Source organism: Nerophis ophidion, linkage group LG01, assembly GCF_033978795.1.
Source record: "Nerophis ophidion isolate RoL-2023_Sa linkage group LG01, RoL_Noph_v1.0, whole genome shotgun sequence".
In the NCBI taxonomy this organism is placed as follows: domain Eukaryota; kingdom Metazoa; phylum Chordata; class Actinopteri; order Syngnathiformes; family Syngnathidae; genus Nerophis; species Nerophis ophidion.
In genome coordinates this window covers 66,953,881-66,971,620 of record NC_084611.1, presented here as the reverse complement: position 1 = coordinate 66,971,620, position 17,740 = coordinate 66,953,881, and the positions used below count along the sequence as shown (strand labels likewise).

The following is a 17,740-nucleotide window of genomic DNA, read 5'->3' as shown; positions in this document are numbered from 1 at the left end:
AGGTAGGATTTACAATCTAGAATTAACTTTCAGCAGCTCAGAAGCGATGCAGCACCAGCTAACAAGCATTTAAGCTTGTTTTGTACTTTCAAACGTAATAAACATGGATTTTGTTTCTTGCTACCATCTTGGAACTTTGTTCGCTGTTCCACTGCTATCAATTATCATAAAATGTTAACATGCTAGTATTTCAGGTAATTTAGTAAATTTTAACCGAATAATTACAGATTTCAATAATTGGCGCCATCTTAGAAATATGCTGGCTCATTTTCTATTAGCATGTTAACTTTTTATGCCAGTATTTTAGCTAATGGGATATATTTAGAGCAAATATTTATATATTATGTTACTTTGTAACTTCTTGGGGGATGCTAAAGCTTATAACTATACCAAAACACTTAGCATTCCAAGATTCATAGTACATTTCAGTTCATTTTCTGCTCTTCACCTCTCAAAAATGTTATTCTTAAAGTTTTTCAACTTTCAATTTCTACATTCCATTGGAATTTCAGTTTAGCATCAGTTCTTCAACATTCAAACCATTTCAACATCAAAATCATTTGAACATTTAAACCATTTCAACATTTGAACCATGTTAACGTTCAAACAATTTCTACATTCCACATCCCATCCGCATTTCAGTTCAGTTTCAGCATTGGAGCACGTAATTTCTTCAGGAAGTACGTCATGTAGTTATCGTGCTATTGACTTTGTTTTGCTCAAACAAATGCAGAGTATGTAATACAAGAGAACAAGGAACTATTTTAATATTGTGTTGATATTGTTACACTGTCAATAGCAATCACCATAAATAAATTGAAAAATGACCATTTAATACATATCATCAGTATTGGTATCAGCCGATCCCACTAATGAATTGGGAAGATAAAATCCTGATCAGAACATTCCTATCTCCTACATTTGCTACTTCTTAGCAAGAGAAAAATAATTAGTTACCTGTCTCTTTAGTTGGTGCTGAAAAACTTGCAGCTGTTTGGTCAACTCTTCCACTTTGCCTGTGGCAGTTCTAAGATCAGCTTTGCTCAATCTACAACCCGAGAGTGAAAGAAGGTTTAACTCATAGTCAATAATGTAAATCATTTACGTGATTATCCTACTGCATATTATGCAGGGATGAAGGGAACACACCGTCAACCATTGATCAAGGGTTTACCTGAGCTGGCTATGTAGTCCTTCAATCTCTGTGCTCTGCTCAGTCACAGTCTTCACAAGTTGCTGGTTGGTCTGTGTGTGACAAGATACACAAGATTGCCATTTGTGCGGCATGATTCCAAGTGTACTTTCTTGACTGTTGAATTTCTGCAGACTTTTAAAGCCATCGACAATAATGTTATCTGTTTTAACTCAGCATACTGAAAAAGTCTTTACATCCTCTCCTCTCATTAAAAATGTATTACCTGAAGATAGAGTTACTCACCATCACTGTTGTTTATTCACCAGTCAAGTCGCTACATTGTGCGTGCATGTTTGTTTTTGTGTAGAGTTAATTGACAAATCATGCGTTTGAAACTTTGGCCTCAAGCTGTAGTGTATATTTTTTAAATAACTAATTTGGGTGTGTTGCTTTGTTTTGCGTCATTTAGACATACCAACTGTAGTTCCTGGTTGGACCCTTGGAGTTTGTGTGAACTCTGGTGGCACTGCACAATCCGATCCTGTCAAGAGATAAATGAGTCGTAATGTTTGGTAAAAGCGAGGAGTATCTCGAGGCGATATTAATACATGTCCAATAACATCTAAAAACAAGTATCTAGGCTTGCTTGCATTTAAAATATAATCTCCAATGCAAGCAGCCCTGCAGCGTGTTTACTTGTGCAACAATGGACAGCTAATTATTAACATCTAAATGTCCTACCACAAGCACACACAGTTGGTCTTTTCTTGTATTTTAGTCAAGTCATTGCTAAAATGTAAACATTTTAGACTATAGGCCACTAGGAGCTAGCAGCTACACAACAGCTTAGCACACAACAGCACACAAGCTAGACATACAGTATGTAGGCCTGGGCGATATATCTATCGTATCAATATATTTGAGGTTTTGTTAAAGACAATTTTTTAATATTTAAATAATTCTCCTCTCGCTCTGGGATACTTTTTGCCCCACAGGATCTTCCGTAGCTTGCACAGTCCCCTTACTTCCTTAGCGGCACACATAGCAAAACATGTGTAATGCTAGTGCCAACGAGAGCGAGACATTTGTTCCTAAGAAAAGAAAAGTGTTTGTTTTTGTGGCAACAGGCGTGGAAGAAATAACTGCACGCTGCAAAGATTGTTTCAAAAAGGCGGCAGCACAACAAACTTGATCCAGCATCTGGAACCGAAGCCTCCAGACAAGTGCGGGAAATAAGACTAATTCTCATTGGGTTGAGTTTTTTCTTGTCCTGATGTGGGATCTGAGCCGAGGATGTCGTTGTGGCTTGTGCAGCCCTTCTATAAATAAACTTTGGTTGATTTATTGATTGAATGTGTCATCAACATGCATTCGCACAATAAAACAAAAGTATAAGAAGCTCTATTGTTGGTTAAATGTATGTTGTGTATTATTTTTATATTATTATTGTTTTTTTACATTGTGGCAAAATTAAATTTCAACATTCAGGGAGGGCAGAGTAATATATATATACATATATATATATATATATATATATATATACATTGGGAAAATATATATATATATATACATTGGGAAAATATAAGAATATAATATAATATAATGCTCTTGTTTATTTTTATATATATATATATATATATATATATATATATATATACATTTCCCAATGTGAAATGTTAGAAAAGATTTGAGGAGGAAAAATTCACTAAACAGAGAACAATGGTAGGTATAAAAAACAGTAACCAATTTATTTTAGCCATCTGGAATGTACTCATGCCGTCTTTTAAAGTAGTGTGGTTATTGTTTTGGCAACACTTAGTAGCCACCATAATTCACAAAGTTAAGCTCATGATGCAGTAAGTTGAATAATTTGGACATGTTTGTTACTTGATACTTTCTAATGCGCTTCTTTCTGCTTTAGAGAATTTGTACGTGTGAATAAGAGGCAACTGTTAATATTTGATAATCGTTTATATTACAAATGTGCTGTTTTAGACTGCATTTGTTCAATTAAGGACGCTTATTACGTATGTACTGTATAGTTTGTGTGCCATTGTGTGCTTAGCTGTTGTGTAGTTGCTAACTCCAAGTAATCTATAAACTCCCATGTATACCTTGTGTAAAATTTACAAAAATACAAGAAAACACCATGTTTGTGTGCTTACTGGACATTTAAATATTAACTGGTTGTATAACTTTGCACAGTTGAATACGCTGCCAGACTGGTTGTATCTGAGATTATATCACACATTTCACAGGCAAGTCGATCATCCTACAGTTGTTATTTTGCTGACATCGGACCGATATCAATATAGGATCGGGACAGCTTAACATGGCAGACAGCTATAAATGCAGTAAATTAAAAGTATAGGAACACTTTTCCAACTTCCAATAATTCATTTGTTCATTAATCGAGCAGCAGATATGCTGACTTTGCATGTTATTCTATGAACACTACCTTGAGCTGCTGTTCCTTAGCATCGGCATTCTGTCCATCAGTGAGACTCTTTTGGTAGAACTCCTGGAGTTGATCAAGCTCCAGTACTGCGGTCTGCCACAACTCCATTGCCTGCATCCGCTCCTACTCAATTACATACAGAGCATTTCAAGTAATGTGAACAGTACATGAGGATGTAGAAAGGGAAAAATTACATTTGACACTCTTTGGATAGCACAAATTCACTGCAGGTAGGTTATATTGCGATAAGATATGATAAGATGTTAAGAGCTTTGTCTCATGTCTGAGATGTTTAAAGAAAACTGCACATGAAGGTGGTCATTCATCCCATAAAGCGAAATTATCTCAATATTACCAGGTCTATTTTCAAAAACATACAATAGGGCTGCACAATTAATCGAATTTTAATCACAATCATGATTTTGGCTGCCACGATTAAATGAGGTTGATTGTCGGCAAACATTTTTGAAGCAGGCTACGCTGTAATCAGATAAGGCACTTTCACAGGCCCCAGCAGCTTGTCTTAATTTCACGCAAAGCCCCAAAAGGCCAAAGTGTATAAGTAAACAGCTCCATGACCATACCGACCAACTCGGCATGCATTAAAGATTGCACCGCTGTTACTCGACGGCGAAAGGCGTCGACACCTCCACAACAAATTGTTCTGCTCGTCTCTTTGGAGCTGCAAGAGCAGCACAATCAAGCTAAATCGAGTCTTGAGACACTTTTCAGCCGAGTTCAAACATTCTTGCAGATCCGAATAACTAAGTCATGCAAGAGTGTTCAATAGATAACGTGGGCCAGCCGCGGAACATGGCTTTTTTTCATGACGCCCAAAAAAAATCATCAAAAATGGATCAAAACCGGACTATTCAACTTGAGGCCCGGGGGCCAAACCCTGCCCAGGAATAACACCATACCGGCCATTAAGTTTAGTTCAAAACTTGGTAAATAGAAATTTTATCATCAAATTCCTAAGAACACTATGGTGTTACTGCTGTAGAGACAAACTTGGACCACTGCAAACACATCCTTGCATTGTCATTTTAACCTTGCAAGCAAACATAGAACAGTGGGGTCCAAACTTGTGATTTACATACCGGAGGTGTTCCTAAAGGCACCCCTTTAAGTCCTTTCCTTATTGACAGTTATAATATTTTTTCATAATGTGATTATGTAACTAAGATGTAGCTGTAGCTCGTTTCCTTCAGCAATCAGTAGTCATTTGTTAACTTATACTATTATAGCGACAAGTACTAGTAGTGTTTCTCATGGTTCCATTTTATTTCCTTTCTTTTTCATAATTTAGGCTATTCAAATGGTGGCCTGCAAATTCAGTTAAAATAACCACAAGAGCGCTATCATAGAGAAGGATTTTAACTAGCTTTTGTGCAGAATGTCCTTAAAAACACAACTCTGACAAAATAAATTGTCCAAAATCAAATGTCTACTGTAGAGTAGGGGTTCTTAACCTTTAGGACCTCAGGGCCCAATTTTTCTACAACAAAGAGGTCTGGGCCCATTCAAATATTAACACTGATTTAGTAATGCTACTCTTGATTTTATTCATTAATTTATATTTACCTTACAGTTTACCAGGATACATTTGTCAAATGATATCAAACCATGCATTAATCACAAAAAAATATTACGGCTTGAGTCAAGCTGATAACAAAAATGAATACTAATCAGTTATACAGCAGAAGATAGGACTCACAAACTGATGTAATGAACAGTTACATACAATTAAGCAGCACTAAGATAAATACATTTTAACTAAATGAATAATAAATACCATAATATATGTTTCTTAGATTAACTTTCATTAAAATTCAAGTGCAAATAAAAATACATGTTCACCACTTTGGTTATAATTTTTTTCACTTAAGAAACTTCTATGACTTTAGCGCCAGACTTTTTGTTTGTTTGATATTGTCATCACTGCCACAGGTGATGGAAACGGGCTATTACAGTTGAGTCCCGCTGCGGCCCGTACAGACTGTTAACATGTTTCTCCATATACTGGGTTAATGCATGTGCATTGTTTATGGGTGGGATACTGGGTTAACGCATGCACAGTGTTGATGGGCGGGAAGTGTAAAGTGTTTCCGGTTTTTCCTCTGTGGAACAGTTGATTAAAAGTTGTGAACCGGAATAGACGATGTGTTTATTCACCATATTTAACACAGACCACAGCTGAGAAAAATATATTCTTTGCCGGATCTTTAGACGGTGCACACGGCCCAACAATGGGACCTGGCCCAATGGCTAAGAAACACAAATAAGACTAAAAAGTAAAGGAAAAAGGTTGCCCTCCCGGTCCTTACCTTTCTGGAAATGTGGCCCCTAATACAATTTAGTTGAATATCCCGGATCTAAAGGTGTCATGTAATAATAAAAAGCTAAAATGTCAATACAGTTCTAACAAAAAACATAAACACACAGATTTGTCTTTGAATATAAGTATAACATTTAAGTATAACATATAAGTATAACATAAAATCAGTGTTATAAGTATAACATTTCTTCTTTTATCAGACAATTTAATGGGGAACTGCACTTTTTTGTAATTTTGCCTATTGTTCACAACCATTATGAAAGGAGGAGACGAAAAATGTATTTTTTTAATGCAATCTAACCAGTAAATAAACATAAATAAAATTCTGCTTACAATGGAGCCAATGGGAGGTTCTCTATTTTGCCCAAGAAGAACCCTGTAACTAACCATTCAAAGAGTGCCAACATTATTCCATTTACATTTTGGGACTTGAATATTAACCAAGTATCAGCGATATTGTTATTATAAGCGTTACCGCAAACAAACTGTTTATAGCAGTGCCATGATCAAAAGGAGCTAACTAGTGTCAGACTTTCCCCTGACAGTTTCTCTATGTTTTAGTTTTTTCCTCTGCATTTGTCTGTTTCCTCTGTGTTTAGTATCTCCTGTCTTTAGTTCCTGTCTAGTGCTCTTATTTTGTCAGCTTCCTGTCTTGTTACCTGAGTGCTGTGTTCCTCCTCAGCTGCGGCTGATTGGCACCTGGCCACACCAGTTGCCAATCAGCCCGCTCCTATTTGTATCTGCTTTGTCTTGTGTCAGTTGCTGGATCATTGTATGGCATTGTCGTTGCCACATGTCACACTTGTCGTGCTACCTGTCTTGTCATTTTGTTACAGCTACTACCTGCCGTGCTACGTTTAGTCCTGGTCGTCATAGCGGTAAGCTGTTTCTGTTAGCATTAGCTATTTCCAGTGTTTCTGTTTGTTTTCCACTAGCTTCCATGCTAAAGTTCCTTTTTGTTTTTCTAGCCCCCAGTGCTAGCTCCCTTAGTTTGTTATTCCGCCCATGTGCGTGCTTTTTGTTTGTTCTTGTTCTATTATTTATATCAAATCATGTCTTCAGATCCAATGCCTGCCTCCATCTCTGCATCTTGGGGTTCGACAACAAATACCTCTGACAACTAGCTTGTCTGGCTATTTTGACATTTTCGGCTGGTGAGCTGCTTTCTCTCCTTGGAGCTTGTGAAAGTTTATTCTACATCATAAATAATACCTCTCACCCTTAGACCCAGAAATGGCAGAAACAAACAAAAAGTTGCTTGGTCTGCACTTGGTTCCACCCCCTTTTTCTTCGCAAGGATTATGAGTCATTCGTCATCCAAACGGAAATATATGAACATCCTATCAGTGAGTTATTTATGTTGTCTCTCATGATGTATGCAGTAAATAGTAATCAGTGATGTTGAAAGAAAAAGTGAACATTGTGATGTGTTTTTAAAATGAATGCCTAAAATGAGCGAAATGCATGAATATTACATGTTATTATAAATGTGCCCATTACTACATTACATATATACTTATAGCATGTCTATAAAACCTTATTGGAGGTGATTGTATATGTTTTAGAACGCTTTATAGACAAAATAGAGTGACTCCCATGGGCTCCATTGTAAACAGACTTTTGATCGCATTTATTCACTGGTTAAAATACACAAAATAAGAAAAACATTTATGACCGTGTTTTACATAAAGATTGTGAATGACAGGCAAAATTCCAAAAAAAAAGTGCAGTTCCCCTTGAAATAGTTTGACAATAGACGATATGTTATACATATATTTAAAAATATATCTTTATGTTTTTGTTTTTTATTAGTATTTATTAGTTCCCCTTTAATTACAAATTACATGATGATGTCATGTTCACAAGCTCCCACCACTACAAGTAGAATACTGACCTGAGGGAAACACTGTGTTTTACAAAACATTATAAATAATCGTGACTAATAATCCGGATTTTACTATTGATAGTGTGTGAATGTGAGAGTGAATGTTGTCTGTCCATCTGTGTTGGCCCTACAATGAGGTGGTGACTTGTACAGGGTGTACCCGGGGGTCTCCCCAAATGTAACTGAGATAGGCTCCAGCACCCCCTGCGACCCCAAGAGGGACAAGCGGTAGAAAATGGATGGATGGATGGATAGATGGATGGATAAAAATAATTATGTTTATTATTTTGACCACAATCGTGCAACACTAACATTAAATTGATTTTGCTTCAAGTTGTTTGCTGCGAGTCAAACCAGATATGAAACATTCAGACCTGTTCAGACAGCTTGACTTGTTCTTGGAGGTTTAGAATGACTGCTTCGTCCTCCACTGTGCTCAACTCCACTGCAGTCGTCTTGGATGGTGACTCAAGCTGCTTCTCCACTGATTCCCTCAGTTCTGCATGGAGTCTAAAAGCAAGAATGAAATATTATATAATATTCTATACTATATAATAATGAACCAACCCATTTTACACTCTAATGAAAGAGAGTATTAATCTCAAATAACTAATTTTCACTGTAATGAAAATGTAACAAACAGGCCAAGATTACTATACTGTATTTTACTAAACCATGCATCTATTTACTAAACCAAACAATAAATAGCGTATTACTGCATATTGTTTTCCAATTGCACAAAAACGAACATATACATTTACAAATACCTCTCGTTCTCTTGGACAACACTTTCCAATTTGGCTTTGACATCGGCCATGGACGCCTGTAGACATAGACAGAAGAGGGAAATACTTACAAATGCGAAAATAGAATAATATCATCTTCCCCCTTCATTACCATGAAAGAATATACATTTACATGTGTCTCTTTATTTCATGCGGTGGCAGCTTTATCTATGAGGCACATGGGCAATTGCACAGGCGGGATTCTTTAGGGTGTACCACAAGCATGAGGGGGAACAAATGTTAATATTTAAATGGCCTTAGCGCTAATCTATTCGCCCATCAGGTCATGATATGTGTCGAATTGGCGCCCTCTACTGCTCACTTGAAATGGATCACACCAACTGGATTTTACCGCAGGCTAATTAGAAGATTAAAAACGAGTAAATTACATCATGAATAGAATCAAATTAAAACAACATTTATACCTCATATTAATCTATTGCAGGTCAAGATTGGTAAAGTTTATTCTTTGAAAACGTTGAATAATAAAAACAAGCAATGATAAAGAGTTCATATTAGAGATGCGCGGTTTGCGGTCTCGTCCGCGGGTAAACCGCGGGTCAGGCGGTTGACATGACGAAAAAATTGATTTTAATTAGATCCGGGCGGGTGGCGGTTGAACCATCCGGAAATATTTGATATGCATGGTTCTGTGATCGGTATCCTTTGCCATTCAAAGTGACATTTAAGACCCGTGTCATAAAGCAAAGAAGACAATAAGAGACGCTATTATTCTCCTGAATGACTGCCGGTAGTCACCCAGATAATATGTACTAGGGCGTGCTATGAAACCATTGGCTTTGTCGCCTTCTACATCATGTACGATCTGCTTGTCAGTCCAGCATCATGTTGTGTGTGGCTTCCACGGCAACATGCACACGACTGCAAGGCATACTGGGTGACACAGAGTACACTAATAGTTGTGATATAAACAATTTTAACACTCTTAGTAATATGCGCCACGCTGTGAAGCCACACCAATTAAGAACGACAAACACATTTCGGGAGAACATCCTCACAGTAACACAACATAAACGCAACACAACAAATACCCATAATCCTTTGTATTCATGACACTTCCTGACTATTTTATACACCCCGCTAGCAGCAAACCCTGCCACCTCCCCCCGTGCGTCGGTAAGGTTGGCGGGGCTGGGGGCGCGGGGGTGTAAAATATATTCAGGAAGTGTCACGGATACAAAAGATTATGGGTATTTGTTGTGTTACGTTCATGTTGTGTTACTGTGAGGATGTTCTCCCGAAATGTGTTTGTCAATCTTGTTGGGTGTGGCTTCACAGCTTGGCGCATATTAGTAAGTGTTAAAGTTGTTTATATCACAACCATCAGTGTACTCCGTATCACCCAGTATGCCTTTCAATCTTGAACGTGTAGTTGCGGAAGCTGTACACAACATGTTGCCGGACCAACAATCGGTTCGTACATGTTGTTGAAGCTGTCTAAGGCAATGGCTTCACAGCACGCCCATATTCTTGTCATCAGGATGAATGCAATTGGATAATCGCGGGAATCATCATTACTCTGTGAAACAGGTTTAAATAACTCTGTGAGTGGTAAAGGCGGACAACCTCTGATGTATTTCAGCGGGCGGGTACAGTACTAATAAAATGTTGGTTCGGGTGGACGGCGGGTGGATGACGACTTTGGTGATGCGGATGATATAATTGCCTATCCGCGCATCTCTAGTTCATATATAATTCACACACATTTAAACAATCCCCAAGAATGATGCGCAGCCTCACAACTTTTTCCAATTCCCACGACTTCTCCGCACATTTATGGCCAATCCGTGTCATTTGTCTCTGAGCAACGTTTAAAGTCACACTTTAATTGTCTAATTAAAACGTACATATATTTGTCATTCTCCCACAACTGAGACCTAAATTACTGTACTACAACAGACATAACAACTGCTGTAATTTGGTGTATACAACATTTATGTCATACTTTACATGTATTTACATTTTTATTCAACATTTATTTTATACAGGGTAAAATAACTAAGAACAAATTTGAATTTGCAATTCCGACCTAGCAAAGAAGCAGCATTTACATGACGAAACATAGATGTTGTAGAGTGATGATAATCTCTCGTCATTTGTCATTTACCAACAAAGATTTGCGCTTAAGATCGCTTTCAACAGTTCAACAAATTATCTTAATGTTTGTGTGTGTAAATGTGTTGAACATCAATAATTGTTTCCATCCATCCATCCATTTTCTACCACTTAGTTCCTTCGGGTTGGCAGTGGGTGCTGGAGCCTATCTCAGCTTCAATCGGGCGGAAGGCGGCGTAGGCGTACACCCTGGACAAGTCGCCAGCTAATCACAGGGCCAACACAGATAGACAGACAACATTCATACTCACATTCACACACTAAGAACAATAATAGTGTTGCCAAAAAACCTATCCCCAGGTGCATGTCTTTGGAAGTGGGAGGAAGCCGGAGTACCCAGAGGGAACCCACGCAGTCATGGGAAGGACATGAAAATTCCACACAGAAAAGATCCAGAGCGCAGGAGCGAACTTAAGACCTTCGTATTGTGATGCAGATGCACTAACCCCTCTTTCACCGTGTTGCCCTCAATAATTGTTTAAGATGGACAAACACTTTTCATGTCAAAAATGTCTGCAACTTGTGAACAACAGAGCAGACAGCATATAAAAAAGAAGCTTTTGGTGGTGTTTCTTTCTATAATGAGAATTCATTGTCACTATTTGAGATAGGCTCCGGCACCCCCCCGTGTCCCCAAATGGAATAAGCGGTAGGAAATGGATGCATGGACTAATTATAAAGAATAAAAAACAGTGCAGGGCTTCACGGTGGCAGAGGGGTTAGTGCGTCTGCCTCACAATACGAAGTTCCTGCAGTCCTGGGTTCAAATCCAGGCTCGGGATCTTTCTGTGCGGAGTTTGCATGTTCTCCCCGTGAATGCGTGGGTTCCCTCCGGGCACTCCGGCTTCCTCCCACTTCCAAAGACATGCACCTGGGGATAGGTTGATTGGCAACACTAAATTGGCCCTAGTGTGTGAATGTGAGTGTGAATGTTGTCTGTCTATCTGTGTTGGCCCTGCGATGAGGTGGCGACTTGTCCAGGGTGTACCCTGCCTTCCGCCCGATTGTAGCTGAGATAGGCGCCAGCGCCCCCCGCGACCCCGAAAGGGAATAAGCGGTAGAAAATTGATGGATGGAAAAAAACAGTGCAGTGTTTTGACAATGAACTCTGAGTATGTGCTTTTACTGCCATCCAGTGTCTCCTTCTAAGTATTTTGAGTAGAAAACGAGAAACACATTAATACGGTATTTGTTTTCCAATGTTTGTTAAAATCCTGTGCTTTTGCAGGCTAATGTTACAAGAAAGACTTAACACACTGATAAAAAAATGCATAAAATCCCAACAATTCCATAGTATTTATATGAATAATTAATAATAATGTTGATATTATTTTGAATATCAATAATTTTGTTAAAATCTAAACATGGCGACTTTCTGAAAAATACTTTAGAGAATTTAGGTATTTTAGGCAGCAACCATTACAAAAATCCTGGAGGGACTGATTTTAGTGATAAGTTGTAATACATGAAGAAATATCCAATTATTTAAAGATTGATTATGTAATTGTAACTACTTCAAACCATGATTAGAGCAGTAAGTTCACACTTCTAGTTTTAGTTTTGGTCCAATCTAACTTTGACAGCCTCATTTTATGAACCATCATCTTATTTTCGTCACCTGGTATTTCTGCAGCTGTTCACTCATCTCATCAATGTGCCGATCATACTGAGCAATCAATGGAGCCATTACACTGGAACAAACAAAAAACATCTTGAAACATGTTGTTAATTTCATATCATAAAAGTGTGTTACTAGACTCTGTGCAGCAATTTTAATGAAACAAAATGACTTGTCAGACCTTTTATCTGAGAGCCAGGGAGAAGCAAAATCAGCCTTCTGTTCCCCTTCAATCTGATTCATATGAGACAAGAAAATTGATTAGAGGTGAATCACTTTCAAATAAAATATTTTTTTATTATACATTATTCCCTTCAGTAATAAACCGACATACCATTTTTTTAAGCATACTTGCATATGTCACATCAATACTACATACAGTTGCAGCCAGATACTTTGCATACACTCCCTATGCATAAATGTTTTAATATTCATTTTGTGAAGATTCATTTGCATGTGCAAACTTGTTAGCACACGCAAAGCTGATCTACTAAACATGTGCAAAGTGGATTGTGTCTTTTAAGTGAGCAGAATAAGGCTTGCAGTTTATTTTGCGACTGTCTTCAAGGGGAACTGCACTTTTTTGCGAAGTTTTCCCAAGGTTCACAATCATTATGAAAGACATGCATAATGCATTCTAACTATTGAATAAACCTAAATAACAGTCCGCCTACAATGAAGCCAATGCGAGGTCCTCTACCCCGCTCATACTGTAATGCCCTTTAATTAACGATCCAAAAAGCGCCAACAATACTCTATTTACATTTTGTGACCTGTATATTAACCAAGTATCAGTGATATTGTTATTATAAGCCCTAATGCAGAAAAACTATTTATAGCAGTGCCGCAGTCATAGAGAGGTAACTACTGTAGCTTGTGTCATCATCGGTTGGTGAGCTGCTTTCTCTCCTGGGAGCTTGTGGAAGTTTATTCTAGATCATAAATAATGCCCCTCACCTTGATAGTAGAACGATGAGCACTTAATCTGATAAGTTGGTCAACTCTGCCAGCTAATTTAGACCCGGAAATAGCAAGAAAGACACTAAATGACGCAAACGTGGGCTTGTCTTACATAAGGATTATGAATGATAGGCAAAATTCCCCAAAAGGTGAAGGTTCCCTTAAATATGCAGAATATATGCTGACCATTAAAACACCCACAATACATTGAGGGGAAAATGCAAATACATTATCAGTACACGCAATGTGAAGTATCAACACTCATCCCCGTTTTTAGGGGCAGTATTTTGCGTTTTATTTAGCATGTTTGAAAAGGACATGCAAACTGACACAGTTCCACACACGGCTGTGAGAGAAGAGTACTGGCACTGCAAAGACACACAGACAGAGATTCCTCCATCCTACTTGTATGTTTTAACATATATGGTCGATCAGAAAAAACAAATATCAGACACATGGTTCATTCAGCAACATCCTTTTATAATTTCATAACTGCTTAGTTAGGGGCTAATTAAAATTAATACATTTCCTGCGTTTTGGTGTCATTTAATATGTTTAATGACATTCATTTTTTCACATATAACATATCTTACTAACATATATCCTATACGATAAAAACGTCTTGAATTATGCATTTTTTTTATCTTCAGCACAGCCTCCCTCCCATGCACCTTCAGTTGTGTGAATGTAGATGCACTTCACGTCTGCTTCTACAGGGGTACTTGTCTCCTGCTTGTTTGAAAACACAGCAAAATACCACAGCTAGGAGCATAACATATATTTTAAAGTTAAGGTACCAATGATCGTGACACACACACTAGGTGTGGTGAAATTATGCTCTGCATTTGCCCCATCCCCATGTTTACCCCCTGGGAGGTGAGGGGAGCAGTGAGCAGCAGTAGTGGCCACGCTCGGGAATCATTTTGGGGATTCAACCCCCAATTCAAAACCTTAATGCTGAGGGCCAAGGAGGGAGGCAACGGGTCCCATTTTTATAGTCTTTGGTATGACTCCGCCAGAGGTTTGAACTCACTATAAAAGTGGGTGACATTGTTATCACCAGGAAGGATGAGATCACCTACCTAGGTTCCATTCTAGAGGCTAATCTTTCCTGTGATAAAATGGCAACCAAGGTGATCAAAAAGGTCAACCAAAGAACGAGATTCCTCTACAGAATCTCCTCTCTGGTCAACAAAAGCACCTTGAGGATTCTAGCGGGAACTCTCATTCAACCCTTCTTCGATTACGCTTGCACCTCCTGGTACCCCAGCACCTCCAAAACCCTCAAATCTAGACTCCAAACATCCCAGAATAAGCTAATCCGGTTACTTTTAGACCTCCACCCCAGATCACACCTCAATCCAACCCACTTCTCCAAAGTGGACTGGCTCAGGGTGGAGGACAGAGTAAAACAACTTGCACTGAGCCTAGTCTATAAAATCCGCTACACCTCCTTGATACCGAAGTACATGTCAAATTACTTCCTTAACGTAAATGACCGCCATAACCACAACACCAGGGGGAGCTCCACAAACCACGTTAAACCCAGATTTCGATCTAACAAAGGTCTTAACTCATTCTATTTCTATGCCACATCAATGTGGAATGCACTCCCAACAGGTATAAAAGTAAGTGCATCTCTATATTCCTTAAAAAACGCTCTAAAACAACACCTACAGGCAACTTCAACACTTTACTAATACCCTCCTCCATTCACATCCCATCTCCCCGGATTATAAACAACTCAAATGTACTTCTAATGTATATACTTGTTCTTATGCTATGTGAACTCACTATGTTCTCTGCTGGCTGTACATATCCTACTAAATAAGACCTACACTGTTTCAATGTCCACATTTCTCTGTTGATGCAATTGTTGATGACTGAAGTACTGATATCAACCAAAGCTCCTCATCCCACCCCCCGGATTGTAAATAATGTAAATAATTCAATGTACATACTATGATGATTAACTTGTGTGATGACTGTATTATGTTGATATTATATATTTGTACCATGAATTGATTAACGTGGACCCCGACTTAAACAAGTTGAAAAACTTATTCGGGTGTTACCATTTAGTGGTCAATTGTACGGAATATGTACTGTACTGTGCAATCTACTAATAAAAGTATCAATCAATCAATCAATCAAACAATCTTCCAGTTTCAGGGCGGCCACCCTAACCACAAGGCCACTGAGCAGGTATAAAGGCCACTGAGTAGGTATATATATGTGCAATAAATTAATGTGTCTCCCTGGTGATGCACGCAAAATCGTCATTTAACTAAGGCAGTTTGCACCACTTTTGAATTGTACATGAAGTGTTAGTAGATCACATGCAACATGCCTATTAATTACACATGCTATTTTGTAAACTGCACATGCTTTTTAAGTATTTGGATCTTAGAAAATCAGGCCTTTAGTATTTTGTTTCACAAGTTTCAAACTAAATGCCCTCATTCTATGTCGTTCGAAGTGTCCCTCCCATTATTTTGATTTTACACTACCCATCTCTGCATACATGCACCTTGGCAAATACCACCTCAACATTCATGACTATGATGATGAGTTTTTGATTGATTTATTAGTAGATTGCACAGTACAGCACATATTCCGTACAATTGACCACTAAATGGTAACACCCGAATACGTTTTTCAACTTTAAGTCAGGGTCCACGTTACTCAATTCATGGTACAAATTTATATTATCATCACAATAGGTTCACAACCTATTGTGATCAAGGGGAGTCGAGGTACAGACCGTGGACTCATTAAAGTACCTCGGGGTGTGTGTGGACAGTAAGTTGGACTGGACTGTTAACACGGACCACTTGTACAGGAAAGGACAGAGCAGGCTGTACTTCCTGAGGAGGCTGCGCTCCTTCAACATCTGTAAAAAACTCTTGTGGAGGTACTATCAGTATGTAGTCGCCAGTTTTCTCTACTACATCGTAGTGTGCTGGGGGGGCAGTACATCCAAGAAGGACAGCTCCAGACTGGAGAAACTGATCAGGCGGGCCAGTTCTACGATCGGAATAAAACTGGACTCACTGGTGACAGTAGCCGAGACGAGGACTGTGGAAAAACTAGTGAGCAACATGGATGGTGCCAGTCACCCTCTGCATACCGTTATCAGTGGCCAGAGGAGCTTGTTCAGTGCTAAACTTCTTGATCCCAAGTGCAGGACTAATAGACTAAAAAAACTACTTTGTCCCACACGCCATTAGACTGCACAACTCCTCTCTGGGGAGGAGGGAGCTACTATGATGACAGGAGATGCAAAACAATAACAGTGCAAAACTTTTTCATAACATGGTCACTACTGCCTAGTTTCTCTTGTTATATTCTTATTTTACTGTTATATTTGTATTCTCATTGTTGCTTTTTATATTTATTTTCATTGTAATATTTTTCTATTTTGTTTCCATTTATACCCCAATTATTTACTCTTTAAATTTGATCTCAATTCTGTACACTGCTGCTGGAATTTTAATTTTCCTGAGGGAACTCTCCTGAAGGAATCAATGAAGTACTATCTATCTATCAATCTATCATAATACAAGTAAATCATCAGAGTAAATACAGTGAATTTTTTACAATCCGGGGGGATGGGATGTGGAGGAGGTTGGGGGGGTTAGGTTAGGTTGCTATCAGCATAGTTCAGTCATCATACAAGTTTATCATCTGAGCAATGGACATTGTATGCAAACCCCTGACTTAAAACTTTAAATGGAATTGAAACTATTACCATTAACAAATATAACGTGGGTGTAGGTGTGGTGCTAGGTTCTTTGTACCTCAGTTGTTTTGATTGGAGCATGTTCCCCATGCTGATACTGGCTCAGAGCAGAGTTAAGCCTGTGGACTGGAAAAAAAGAAGCATTACCCGTATTTTTTTTGTAAACCTTGTGGACAAAAAAACCTTTGGCAGTCACTAATTAGTTACAACGTACATGGCTCACCTCTTAAGTGGCGACTACTACTGTTGTAAGCATTTCACCAATCTCGCGCACTCTGCAAATTTGGACGCGATCTAACTGCAAAACAGTCTCCCAACACTACATAGATAGCATCAAGGCCTATTTATCCAAGCGTGAGGGTTGGGAAACGAAGGTGTTTGGCGAGGGAAGTGTGGATTCAGGCCGGGTGGCCTATTTCAAGTTGCAGGTAACCCTACATTATTCCATCCATTTTCTACCGCTTAATCCCTTTTGGGGTTGCGGGGGGCGCTGGCGCCTATCTCAGCTACAATCGGGCGGAAGGTGGGGTACACCCTGGATAAGTCGCCACCTCATCGCAGGGCCAACACAGGTAGACAGACAACATTCACACTCACATTCACACACTAGGGCCAATTTAGTGTTGCCAATCAACCTAACACATTATTATATTTTATAAATAGTAAACCAAGTTGTGGTATTA

The 17,740-nt window shown here is 38.6% G+C and overlaps 1 protein-coding gene across 2 annotated transcripts in view; it reads right to left on the bottom strand.

The window, feature by feature from the left end:
- Window positions 1-17,740, bottom strand: part of sclt1 (sodium channel and clathrin linker 1) — a 33,906-nt gene that overhangs the window by 14,850 nt on the left and 1,316 nt on the right. For both annotated transcript variants that reach the window (XM_061909230.1, XM_061909219.1), the window contains 9 exons: window positions 17,116-17,183; window positions 12,537-12,589; window positions 12,356-12,428; window positions 8,584-8,639; window positions 8,191-8,326; window positions 3,594-3,716; window positions 1,611-1,676; window positions 1,175-1,245; window positions 958-1,048 (listed from right to left, as the gene is read on the bottom strand). In XM_061909230.1, the coding sequence (XP_061765214.1) occupies window positions 958-1,048; window positions 1,175-1,245; window positions 1,611-1,676; window positions 3,594-3,716; window positions 8,191-8,326; window positions 8,584-8,639; window positions 12,356-12,428; window positions 12,537-12,589; window positions 17,116-17,183 (737 nt within the window). The remainder of the gene's footprint in view (window positions 1-957; window positions 1,049-1,174; window positions 1,246-1,610; window positions 1,677-3,593; window positions 3,717-8,190; window positions 8,327-8,583; window positions 8,640-12,355; window positions 12,429-12,536; window positions 12,590-17,115; window positions 17,184-17,740) is intronic.